The sequence below is a fragment of the Camponotus vicinus genome, unplaced genomic scaffold, assembly GCF_025532165.1.
Source record: "Camponotus vicinus isolate PSW18456_S1 unplaced genomic scaffold, iyCamVici1.0 SCAF_7, whole genome shotgun sequence".
Taxonomy (NCBI): Eukaryota; Metazoa; Arthropoda; class Insecta; order Hymenoptera; family Formicidae; genus Camponotus; species Camponotus vicinus.
In genome coordinates, this window is record NW_028141979.1 from 1,603,487 (window position 1) to 1,617,443 (window position 13,957).

At 35.9% G+C, this 13,957-nt stretch overlaps 1 protein-coding gene across 6 annotated transcripts in view; it reads left to right on the plus strand.

The window, feature by feature from the left end:
• The window catches only part of LOC145975109 (protein gooseberry), a 66,785-nt gene extending 53,178 nt beyond the window's left edge, over window positions 1-13,607 (plus strand). For 3 of the 6 annotated variants that reach the window (XM_083105274.1, XM_083105275.1, XM_083105276.1), the window contains 4 exons: window positions 5,008-5,146; window positions 5,426-5,715; window positions 11,276-11,668; window positions 11,882-13,606. In XM_083105274.1, the coding sequence (XP_082961400.1) occupies window positions 5,109-5,146; window positions 5,426-5,715; window positions 11,276-11,668; window positions 11,882-12,474 (1,314 nt within the window). In that variant the 5' untranslated portion in view covers window positions 5,008-5,108 and the 3' untranslated portion in view covers window positions 12,475-13,606. Of the gene's footprint in view, window positions 1-117; window positions 607-5,007; window positions 5,147-5,425; window positions 5,716-11,275; window positions 11,669-11,881 lie in introns of those variants that run through there. The other 3 variants (XM_083105273.1, XM_083105272.1, XM_083105271.1) reach the window with 3 other exon arrangements.
• Window positions 13,608-13,957: the final 350 nt, after the last annotated feature.

Genomic DNA, 13,957 nt, shown 5'->3' on the forward strand with positions numbered 1-13,957 from the left:
TTTCTCGTGCCCATCGTACCCCAACCAGAATATCGCCAGACAGGCAAAACTTACCTGGTGTCGTAACTGGTGGGAGTTGCCTAGCCGTTAGTTACCCCAACGTCCCATCCCCAGGACGTTTAGTCGGGATCGGCGAGCCGATCGGTAGAGATCCGTCTTGCGAAAGTTGAAGTGTGTATAGCCTTCTTATGTCACGTCAGATAAGATCAAGCCTGTTGCGGAGAGAAATCAAGGAGATAATAAATCAATGGTTCCAATCAATCATGATCTACGACCCATGTGTTGTCTAAATGACGGGCGAACCCGTCGCGTTTCAGATGCTCAATGGATACATGGTTCGTGTTTGCTTACATGCTTCTTTTATGTGAACGTCGGGTGAATCGCGGGACTAGGTGGGATAAATAGAACGGGAGATTAACGCGAAGGATGGAGAATCGACGGTGTCATCCTTACGAGGGACTATGTGAAATGCGTTAGTGAAGTTTATCATCATTCGGTGTCGGAGCGAACTTATCCGGACTACCTCGCGGTGGCTCGGCTTGGTTGAGATGGTTACCACAAACTTTTCGATGATGCGACCATGTTTCACTGGGTACTCCCTTCAAGGTCTGTCTGTTGCGCGTTGCTAGATAACTATAATACTCGTCTGTTTATAAACTTAGAATTTACAAAGTGATTTTGATGACCAGATTGCTTCACTTTATCTTTCATCTATTTACAAACATTGATCAGTTAATATTTTTTAATCTCAAGGCTAAAAATTATGAAGATAGATAGATAAAGATAGATTCACTACTCTTTCCTTCAAGAAGTAGACAAAATTTTCTCATGAATTTTTGGGTAAAGTTTAATAAATGCATAGGTTTTAATAATTTCTCATTTAATCCGGAACAAAACTAGTATTATGAATTTAAAATTTCAAATAATTGATTAAATTAATGGAAGTTTATTAGAGAGTAATTTTTGGAGTAATAAGTTACACGGATTCATGAAAATTTGCGAGATATTGACATTATTCGTCTCTTCAATCTCGATTTCCGATTTATTAATGAGTAGAATATCTATTTTGAATTGATTGAAATGTTTTACGAAACATTAGTATTGATATAAATTATATGAAGTATTTTTCTCAACAACAATAGTAAACGAAAGAAAAAAAGTCATTTTTATCTTTTGATTCTTCATTTTCCAACTATCTCATCTGCACAGCATCAGGTTTCTTCTTCATGAATATTTTTTCATTAATATTTTTTACAGAATAAATAATGATAATAATAATGAGAGAATATATTTTGAATAAATCGATTAATATATCAATATATATATATTAAGAAAACTTTTATACAATTTATTAAAATCTTTTATTAACAGAACCGATCGTTGAATCTTCTATATCAATAGCACATTTTTTATGAATGTTTTTACAATTAATCCCATATATAATTAATCCCATATATATTTATTATATATTTTTGTGTAATCAGGAAAATGTATTTATTGTGCAGTTTGTTTTCTTCAGTTCTATTCAGTACACTCAGTATTGTTTGATTATCATTCGAGTTTTCTCGAAAAGTTTAATGCTATTAAAAAATAAAACACTGGATTTTATACTGTCGATCTAAGCTATTTTTTTAATAAAAATTTACTTTATAATTAAAGTGACAGTTTTGTACATACTCACACGTTTTTGCTCAATATATTGCTTTCTTAAGAATGATAAAAGATTTGAAGAGGTTTTCTTCGAGTTCTTTATGGTCGTCATAAATTTAAACTCATTGTCAATTCCAAGTGATTTTCCTCAAATTCACTAGAAAAAAGAATGATGAAAAAAATGTGAGGACGAAGAAAGTTTTCTATTTTGTTGCCGTAGGATATCTGTCAATGAAACGTAATACGTAAATTAATCTAATAACGTAAGTTAAATAATGCGATTTATCATTGTCCAAGGGCGTGGTGTTTCTGAAGAATGTAATTAGCATGAACAATTGGTTGCCTGATGATTTATCAATTGGATACTAGATGCGAAAGTCTGCATTCGCGGAAATCACGGTGGTAAATGTGATGGCGGTAAATAATTAACAGTTGAGCAAATGCGCTTCCGTAAAATGAGCGCAAAAAAAGTTTTCAATGATGGTCGTTAATTACTTTATCGTGAATAGAACGTAAGACTTCTTACTTTATAATTCTATCATTATAATGATTTATGAGTCGCGCTGCAGTTTTTCTTTTTTTGCGAAAAGCAGGGGTTTATTCTCGTCTAAAGCGCGATTTAAATTAAAATTGACATTAACTGAAGGACGTTGAAAACTTGGCGTTAATAGAGTCTCCGTGGACTCGTTTGTCAATTGAATACGATCGAATTAAATCAGAACTCATTTCGCAGAAATGAACGCGATCACCATCGGTGAACGCTTTTTCGGTGAACGTCGGTTGCACCCGCGGTGATGCATGGCTGCGATTATGCAACTGTTCTGCGCAATCGGATAGCGGTTTTCTTTTTCCGCAGGTACTTTTTGCCGACCGGGATTAGTCGAAGCCTGTTTACCTATCCTTTGTCTTACGCGACAAAATGTTTTATCTATCCTTCGTCTTACGCGGAAATGCGTTTAATTATAAACGAAAGCGTGCGACCGTACTTCGCCGCGTTTTCTCGTCTCTCGACGATAACGGCATTTTATTTTCATATTTTTTCCGAATCGGCGCAAAATGTGAAAGTACAATAACGCATATTATCTTTCTTATTGCGCTCGCGAAAAATCGCGATTGAATAATTTTATCGGGAATTAATCGTTTTGCTCATATGAGTCTTATTTATGAGGATAACATTTTGCATTCGGAGTAGAAAAGTGAAAGCTGCATGATCGATCATCTCGCAGCTTCCTTCTTGTCGCGAGTTATCTAAACGATTTGTCAATAAGAATAAGAGCGTTAAAAATCACGGAATTACTTTAATCTCTACATCATTAGTGCAAATAATATTTATATTTTTGTCAGTTCCAAGGAGATTTTAAGGAAAAAATAGAAAATTTTTTTTTCATTTTTATGATTACAATTTTCATTTTCTGATTTTTCCACTTTACATTTCTACGGACTATATGTTTGTAGATACTAAAATTTCCGAGATTTCTTATAATAATAATTATATATATTAATATTACAAAACGGAGAAAAATCAAAATCTCTATTTTATTATCAAATTAAAAGATCGGAATGAATAATGAATTTGGTTTTAAATAATATATTTGGTAGTGAGATTTATTTATTGGAACGTCTTTGCATTTAGTGTTTTTATGACCATGTACCATAAATTTTAATATTGCAAGAAATCAAAGTTTAAATTGGACTTGAATTAAAACTGAAATGGAGAATATATAATACATAATGAAAAATAACAATAAGGTCACAAAAGACTCTATGTCTGTGTATGAACTAAACAGTACTGTGTCGCACATCTTCCCGAAGATCGAAATAATGTACTTTTTACATCATGTGCCTTTATAATCTTGTTATTATATTTTATTATATTTGTTTGAAAGTTAATTCAAATATTACTAGATTTTTGCAATATTAAAATTCATGACTAAAGAAGCATTAATATTGCAATAATTTTATATATATATAATTGTTATTATTATTATTATTAAATATAATTAAATATTATAAATATATAAATATATAAATATTATAAATATTATTAAATATTATTTGAAACCTAATCTATGATTGGTTTTGTTTCGATTTTTTCATTAAAACTATTCTTACTCTTATTTCTTTTATCTACGGAAGAGTAAATTCTTTTATATAGCTCTGATATACAATGGTATATTATGGTGTACAAATAAAACATGATATATAAATCAACTTCACTTTTACATAAAAGTGCATTTTTTAAAACATCGATTTAAATAGATTTTTACGATTATAAGACATAGTTAATAAATCGATTACGTAATCTATAGTTAATAAGTCGATTACGTTAACAACACACGTGTCGTAACTATAATAAGATATCGCTTTACGATAAAACGCTGATCGCCGTCTCGCCTGGATGATCGGATTTTTCGTTGCATTGTCATTGAGTGTCCCTTTTTTTTCGCCGATTATGTCGCGTCTCGTAAGAGCAAGCGCAAGTTTTTCTTTAAACGTGCGATTGCGCGTCTCTTTTTTGCCCATCTAATCCTACAGCTCATTCGTCATTACAGCCGGTCACTCTCTCGGCGATTGTAATCCGTTCGCTCTGAAACTGTAAGAGACGCGAGTGCAGCTCTTTTCTTAAAATACCGGCGCTCGAGGGCCTCGAATAATAGAAACATTTTACCACGACGAATTAATTACAAGCATCCTATCTCAGGGAACATTAATATAATGCATCGAATTACTTATCTCGCATTTAAAGTTCGCATTAAAGACTCGCTGCGTCTTGGAGTAAATCACCGGCAGTAAATCCCAACGACTCTATTTCCTAGAGCGCCCCCTCTTTCTTTAGATCGATAATCGAGATGGTCGTCGTATAACGCGAAATTAAATAAGCCAAGCAAATTATACGCTATCATTGTTGTATGTCGTAAACCGCGCCGGGATTTATTGGACTTATCGATAGTCGCTCCAGCCGCCCGCGCTTATAATTCCCTCTCTTTCTTCTTACTTCGCGCCGATCTCTCTCTCTCTCTCTCTCTCTCTCTCCTTCCTTTTTTCTCTCTTTCTACCGTCTTCGAGAGAAAGAAGTTGAATCAAGCGCAGTAACAGCGATAAATCCAGGTTACCCTCTTTATGTGCCTTCGAATAATCGCCGCTCGTTCCCTCGCTCGATCACTTCCGGTCGGTTCGGAAATCAAAGCCGTCCGAAGGACGATTTCTCTCAATCGCGCTTCTGCGATCGGAGTAAGAAGGAGAAATGATTTCGCAGAGAACACGACGATTATTATCACGGTCGAATTATATTATATGCGAAAGATTTTTCAGTTGTGAGAAAACGACGGATGATGTAAGCGTTGTTGCTTTTTGCAGAGTTAGGATCGATACCGGGCCAGGGCCGCGTAAATCAGCTCGGCGGTGTCTTCATCAATGGACGACCGCTACCTAATCACATTCGGCTCAAGATTGTCGAGATGGCCGCGTCGGGAGTCAGACCTTGCGTTATATCGAGGTAGGCGATAGTAATACATTTTCCCTAAATAGAAGAGGAAAGGGAGAAAGTTTCTGGCGAAAGTTAATTATGTGCTTTTAATTTTTTTACGAATCATTACATTATAATTATTTATTTTATTAATTATTTCCCCTTTTGATAAAAAGAGAGATAGGGGGATTTTTTATCTCGGAAGTTTTTCCGAATTTCTCTTCTTTCAATGATAGTTTTCTAAAATAAAATAGAAATTCTGCGATGTCAGAATTGAATTAATCTATTATCGTATCTTATTGAGGGCAGACAATTAAGGGTTTCTCACGGATGCGTGTCGAAGATTCTAAACCGCTATCAGGAGACGGGTAGCATCAGGCCCGGTGTCATCGGAGGGAGCAAACCTCGCGTGGCTACGCCAGAAGTGGAGGCGAGGATTGAGGAGTACAAACGTGACAACCCGGGTATGTTTTCGTGGGAAATTAGGGATCGGCTTATCAAGGAGGGTATCTGTGACCGGACCAGCGCACCGAGTGTGTCCGCGATTTCTCGGCTACTCAGGGGTCGCGATCCGGAAGACGACGTCAAACTTGGCGACGGTGAGAGATTCCAAAATAGCAGTTTCGCTTCTACGAAGAATAAGATTCATTCGACACTGCTTAGAACGTGACATAGAACACGAATAATTATTAATTAATGTGACATTTGCACACAGAAATCTAGCGTATTTATGGATAATCTAGATCCTTTCTATCTCAGCAAATATGAAAGATATATTTTTGGGAAAAGGAGAGAAAAATATCATTACTTTATACAGCTTTGTATAATTTTTTATGATTCGGCCTCGATGAATCAATTAAATTAATGATTAATTAAGTAAGTATTATTGTGAACAAGTTTTTTTTAAAAATTGAATCTTTGAAAATGCGAATTTGAATTAAACGTCAATTTGCATTACGAGTATATTGATTTCAGTTTATTTATACTAATTTCATATTAATTTCATTCTGTGATACGAATATCTCTAATCCTTTACACACAAGATGTCTTATCTGATGCTGATTTCTATTTTAAAGAATAAACAAAAAAATAATTCATTCTTCGTGGTACTATTGCTCGATGGAGACCTTCGCCAAAATTTTCCCGATCAACCACATTAATGGCGGCGAGTTTTTCGAAGGGGAGAGTTCATTTTCTCTCTTCCTGCCCGGGTTTCTTTCCGCGTCCCGCATCCTAACGGAGATTGATGATATCGCTGAGCGAATCGGCGAATCAGTCCGGATGCCGAGGATCCTTACACGGAATTGGATTATAACGACATTGGGGCTCGCATAAGCGGACCGTGGCTGCTCGTTACATGACGCCTGTTAAAATTGAATCAGCCACTTTTTACATTTTTTTTCGCGAAATACGCAAGATTTCGCAAAAATTGGCATCGCGCGAGACAAGCAAGCAAAATCTCGAGAAGAGTGTCTTTTGAATTTATCTCTCTACTTGTGAAAGTTAACTACCCCTTTAGAATACTCGAAATTGCTTGGAATCATTTTTCAAAAGAGTATTGTAAGAACAGACACGTTTTTCTGTCGTGTCGTATTTCATTTTGCTGTCTTGCATAGATTTTGACAAATCTCGCAGCGTGTAATTTGTTATTTACATCCGAAAAGGTTTGTTTTTGCGAAAATTTTCTGCGAGAAAACGTCTAAAAATAGTCTATGTCTAAAAAAGGATAAATTTAAAAGAATAGACCAGTGGCCTATTCTTGTAATTTACCGCCAAACGACCACACCGGTCTGTTGTTTCTTAACACAATATGCGTTTCATTAATCTTAATTTATGGCTTTGTTAACTGAGTGACACTTTATAGTTTTGTGATTTCATCGGGTGTATATATAAATAGACAACAAACTATTGATTTGTTTAAATTCATTGGAATTCTAGAATACTAATACGAGGGCGATTGCGTTTAGTGAAAGGACCTCTCGGAACGCTTCATCACCTGGCCCACACAGTGGCGGACCACCGTGTGGGAGCCACGCTCGCTCGAGTAACGGTATGAATGAGTAAATTAAATGCTCGCGTATTAATCGACCGCTCCTGCGTTTCTCGGTCTCGGAAATTACCGGTTCGCCGTCCACCAGATCGTCCTCTCCCCCGGTAGCCGCCACGGCCGGGCTCTGTAATTTTCTCGCCGCCCGGTACATGCCCACGTGTGTACGGGAGGCTACGCGCGAGATGTTTGGCCTCACTCGCGTGTATAAACGTCGATCGTCCTCGAGAAAATCGACGGTCGATGAAGGACGAGTCGGATGAATCAGGCATTTCTTCGGCATTTTTGGCACGATTGTTGGCAAGTGCCGCATGAGAAAGCATAAAAAATTGAAGACATTTCATATACGTACCGATGAAAATGACATTTAAAATTTATAATAAATTAATATTAAAAATTAATATTGAAGCTTTTAAATATAAATCTGTGAGATTTCCCAGATTCAGATGCGATAAATGTATATTTTTTGAGAATATTGACATGTTGAATGAATACAATGTCAAATTTTGAAAATAGAATTTATAGTAATAGAGTAACACAAAGTTGGCAAATTTTGTACAAAACCTATTTTAGAACCTACTGTTATGAAAAGCGACAAGATGGATGATGATAAATGAATGCCAGCTTTGTAAAAAATCTGAAAATGAATGAGCATTTGTGGCGACTGTATCTAACATTTTAAAGAAATTTTCACAAAATCCAATTTGGCGCTAGTGGCAGAAGAGAGAGAGAAAAGATTTGTTTCTTACTTGACAAGACAAATGAAATGTGTACTGTGACGTAGATCTATGCTATGGTCTGAGAAACCTCAAGTCGGCGAAGATAAAAGAGATTATGGTTAGAAAGAGAGGAAGGAGGATTCATGCGTCTGTAAATCGATCGTTGTGACGGTTGGGCGCCCGTTGAAAAAAATAAAGAAACCAGGACAAAAATAACACAACACTCGCAGAGGGGTGAGAAACCCGTAAAGGGACACCGTCTATTAAATGCTCGCGCGCGAAGTGTACGAGTCGAGTTGCCAAAGCTGTCGAGATGAAGTGACGCCTTTGTTTGGCAAACGTGTCGGATTGTTTTTCTCGCATATGTGAAACGCATTATGCGATATAAGTCGAAGGGCCAATTGGACGAGGAAGATGAATGATTAATCTCGCGTATTGTAACACGGTCTAGTAGCAGTATTCTGTTTATTAAAATAGACGAATGATCTATACATGAATTGCTTCAAAAGTAATTCAAAAAATAAACAATTAAATAGAAAATTAAAAGAAAAATAGATAAGTAAAAAAATAGATAAATCATTGGCTCTTTAATCCAACTAAACAAAATGTTAAAAAAAAAAAGTAAAATATTTTAAGGGAATTTATACATAAAAATTAATTCTCCCTCGTGGATGTTGCCCTTGTCGACGATGCGCGTGAATCTGAAAAATCAGAGAAGAAATTATATCTTTCGCGAAGCTAAGCGTTCGCGGCCGACTGGTAATTCTTGAAGTTTTCGGAACCCGGTATTAGAGCCGCGGAATAAATAATTGCCAGGTTGGTGCAACCGGTATACTAGAACGTAAATACGTCATCGCATGCAGCAGTTTCTTGTCGTTAGCATTTAAAGAGAACGTTTGCCATTATCCTAACCACATCCTAATACACGTGATCCTTTGTCACAGAAATGCAATTATAAACTGTCTGGTAAAGGTGGTGTACACTCACAATACGACAAATTCCTGCAAGGCGAAAAAAAAAATATAAGATGCTGCTCACATTTTTCAAAAAATTCTTAAGGCGTCTACCTGCAAAGAGAAGACATTAATTCCTCTACTCGCTATCGCTCCAACAATAACCATTTCGCCCTCGCATTTCGGAAGGAAGTGATTATCCATCTACCTACGAGCCCCTGTGGCGACACATTGTCGAGGCTATTTCTGATCGTTCATCGTACGTGGACATGGGCACGATCAAGCCTGTTGGACCACATCGTCGTCCACACTATTTCCATCCGCATGCGGATAGGTGTCGGTGGATTTGTGAAACTCGACGAGAGAAAGAAAGAGAAAGAGAAAGAGAAAGGGAGAGGGAGAAAGAGAAGGAAAGGGAGAGAGAAGGCGAAATAATCCGATGGCGGAGGCGGGTGGAAAAGGAACACGACGACGGGCCGGGAATAGAGCCCGTGTCGAATTTGCATTAACGCGACCCGTCGCGGCGTCAGGCGTCGTCGCCCGATTAGTCGCGGGCCGTGTAAACTCGAACCCCGAAACCGACAACGCGCATCGCGTACCCGAGCGCGGAAGCAAAAAGTGTCTCCTCCGTGTCCTGGGCATCGTCTGCCCGTCACGTGCTCGTCGCATCAAGTTCCTTGCACGATGAAAGAAAATGCGCGCGAAGGTATGCCTCTATTTCCGGAACTCAAATATAATTGGACGCATCTATACGAATATGATAGGCGCTCTGCAATTTAGGAAGTTTATCTGCCTTCCTATCATTCAAAAAAATGCCTTGCTGATATAGATAAATTTCTAGGGATAACGATAAATAACAATAAAAATTTATCGCTATTTTTTTATCTGCTATTGTATGTAATACGTGGAATTTACAGCAGCAAATTTTAATAATACCTTCTAATAAATTTAGGCGCTAAATATTAATAATTATAAGCATTCCATTGGATCTTTGAGAGAAACAATTTTTTTATGTGTGTGACAATCAACATTTCAGTTAATTTTTCGTACTCACAAAAATTGTTATAGTTACAAGACCATTTTTTTGAATGTACGTTAAAAAAAAAGAAGATAAAAATGTAAAAGATGCAATTTTTCTCGCGTAATATGATTCCTCCAAAATCAATCAAATTTTTGAAATTAAATTAAGCTACGCATTATTATTCTCATAACTTTTCGTTATCTGCAATCAGACAAAGTTCATTTTCATAAATATAACTCCTCATTGGTTAGTAGCTTCGCAGTTTGTTTTTAGAGGACCAATGTGTCGCGCTAACGTCAAAAAGCACCGCGTGGATTAGGGGTCAGGTGCTTATTTCACACTTGATTTAGGATCAACATGTTTACACCCGCACGATCTCCCTCGACCCACCTACCTTTCCCACCCACTGCTGCTGGAAGTGTGGTCGTTTTTGTCGAACGAGGCGAACCGCGTTTTGTCACTCGTTCATCACGTCACGTATAATTGTTTTATGCGATTTCTTTGTCGCTCGAAAGCTAATGGCTGGCAATGAGTGTTTCGTAATTATTTCATGGCCTAATCGCGCAATCTTCTCGCCGACCTTGAGCTCGCTAAAACTATAATATCGTATTGTTTGAAGCAGTTTCTAATCGTAACAAACAATGTGCAAATTATGATATAAATTGAAATGAAAAATAGAGTTACGTTCAATAAAAATTCAATTAAAGGAAAAGTAAATATAAGATATATAATATGAAAGATTGTATATGTGTATTTGAGTTGCAACGAATATTTGGCTAACTATTCCGCAATATTTTTCAGTATTCTACAATTCTATTCACAATATTTTTATTATTCGAATATTAATCCACTATTCATCGAAATAACGAATATTTTTAAATATCCAAATTGAAGGAAATAGTAAAATTATAGAGTTACAGCGAATAGTATATTTGGCAACCCAACCGCATATCGAATTTTAGGTTCATAGTCATGCTATTACTATTTCCTTCATGGAGTCATGCTATTACTTATTTACTATTTCCTTGGACATTTCAAAATATTCAGTATTCGGACGAATAGTAAAAATAGATAAAATACGCCGAAAAAATAGACAGAATACCGAAATATTCCACCGAATATTTGTTACAACTCTAATGTGTGTATATTATATATAGAATGTCTCATTTTAATCTTTCTACGCAATTATCTTCCAAATTATTTGCCGTCGAAAAAAATATTTCAGGATCTTATTCCGTTTTGAAACTGTGAAAGATTTCCAATCGATGAGTTATGCGATTTTCAATTTTGAACTTTACGTTGAAACGTTGGAGAAGGGTTTTTGTGACGAATTAAAAAATCTTTACATGTATACATATATATATATTTATTTATTTAGTATTATTATTTATTTTTCTAATAAAATGCAATTTTTTTTAGGTAAAACGAGTTCCGGATCCGACTGCGATAGCGAACCAGGGATTCAATTGAAGAGAAAACAGCGCCGGAGTAGGACGACCTTTACTGCTCATCAGTTAGATGAGCTGGAACGAGCCTTCGAGAGAACTCAGTACCCCGATATTTACACTAGAGAGGAACTTGCCCAGAGGACGAGGCTGTCAGAGGCTAGAATTCAGGTATGGTTCAGCAATAGGAGAGCTAGATTGAGGAAACATATTTCTTCGACTACCGGATATGTTAGTTCTGTATATCCGGCTCCCCCGTACGTTATTCCCTCATCAGCACCGCCTCATCCACATCATGGAGCGACAGTGCCACCGGGTCATCCTCATGGTCAGAGTCTGTCAGACGCGGCATTTGCCTCCGGACAAGGTAAACTTAAATATAATAGTAATTCTTTTCTCTCAAGAAACGTAGAAATCTAAACTATATTTGATAGATATTTTTGTAAAAGAGATTATAAAATATATATTTTATCATGTCTTTAAATATTAGTGTGATTTTGAGCTTGGAAATAATATAATTTTTGATCTTATAATTTTATTAAGAAGAAAGAAAGACAATATGAACGTAATTAAATTTCAGAACTGTACTCGTCTCATCACGCACCAATGTCTCATCAATTAGCGACGGATTCCGCGGCACGGCTCTCTTCGTCCATCGGATCGACTCCGGCTTACAGTTTTCCGCCAGCGGTTACTTATCCTAGCGCGATGCTTCCGTCGACCACGTCTACGACGACTCACATGACTCATCAGGCGACTTCCACATCGTCCAGCTATCAGCAGACGAGTGGTCATCAGCTGCCGCCTCCAAGTCCTCTCATCACCATGATGGGGCCGAATTCTGGCAACTCGAACTCCGCTTCCGATCAATTGACTTCGTCGGATCTGCCGATCAGTTCGGTTTCGCCTGTTCAGCAGCAGCAGCAACAACAACAACAACAACAACAACAACAACAACAACAACAGCAACAACAGACCAGTCACGGAGCGACATCGACGTCATGGAATCTCGCGATTACCGCCAACAGCGGTAGAGTCAATCTCCCGAGTCCGCCATCCACTTTACAATCTCACGCCTATGGCGCTCATCCACATCAGGTAGGCACTTTCGCCAGTCATTATTCCGCGCAGAATTTTCAACCGCCTAGGCCGACACCACAATATTGGTACTGAAAAAAAAGAAAAAAAGGTAGGTAAATAATAATGTACACAATGATTCATCATTTTTATACTAAAATTCATATGTCGTAAAATTATCTATAATACGAATCATTAAATTGTAATCATAGACGTAGAATACATAGACTTCGCGTTTGGTTAAAAAGTTGAACAAATTTTAGAAGGAGACAACATGCTTTCGTGGTGTTAGTTTCTCTGTCTATCAATCAAAAGAGTGGGACATAAATTTAATATGGCCACTGCATTTGACATATGTGTTGATCGATTTCTTTCCCTCACCACGTGTCATTAGACAAAGAAGAAACTACCATAAAAATAAGCTCTCTCTTTCTAAAATTTGACGTTGCCGAAACAAAGAAGAGAGTGGGAACGCGCGGTCTATATATTATACGTCTATGATTGTAATACAGTTACAATATGTACATAGGGAGATGAGTAAAATATATATTTATATGCCATGAATATTTGAATAAATTGTGGATCAAGTATAAATAAAATTATATTAATAGAATTAAAGTTAAAATAAATAAATTAATATCTTTATGCGTGATTCACTTATCCAACATTTAATCTTTATCTCCTCGCATTTTCGTTCTCTTCTTCTTACAGCATATATTCTTTGTATTGCTAGACAAAATTATTCGCATATATTAATCTAGTGTTTTTTGCCCCCTTATAAAAACAAGAGAGCTCATAAAGACCGAGAAATCTCGTTTATTAATTCAATGAAGGCAATTATAATTAAAGTTTGTATTGTAAAATATCATGTAAAGGAATTCCGTGATAATTGCTGTAATTTGTCAAGATGTGTAGTTTCTGCCATTGTAGAAAAAATTACACTTCCTATAGATTTACTAGACTTTTTTGAGTGTATTTATGATTTAGTATTGTACACAAATTTCTTTATCTCTCAAATTTGTACATACATTTCGTTATATGAAACTCACATAAGAATATTTAACGTTTCATCGACGGTGACGTTACTTATAACATACATAAATCTTCAATTTCTCTTGCAATGTTTTATATTTACAGTTCGACCAAAAACTTAGTTTCTAAATTGTACATATTTTTAAATTCTCTGTATTGTATACGATATAATAAACGCAATTATAATTTATCGCGGATTTCTATAGATGTATAAGAAAAGTTTTTTTATAAAAATATTCAGACTTAAGATAGATTTTCAGACTTTTAAGATCTTTCATTTTGAATAATATTTTAAGCAATTCAAATCTTTATGTAATTAGATTTTTAAAAAGAATGTTGGCTGTCTATCAAACATTGTATATTCAAACTATAAAAATAAAATCGTATTGCTTAAAATAACCATCGAGTACTTAATATTATTGTAAGTAATATTTATGTTTTTTATTTATGTTTTTTTATAATATTAGTATGAAAAAACATATTTAACATAATATTTATATAAATAATTTCATTATTATTTATATAAATTACTTATGATAAATATTAT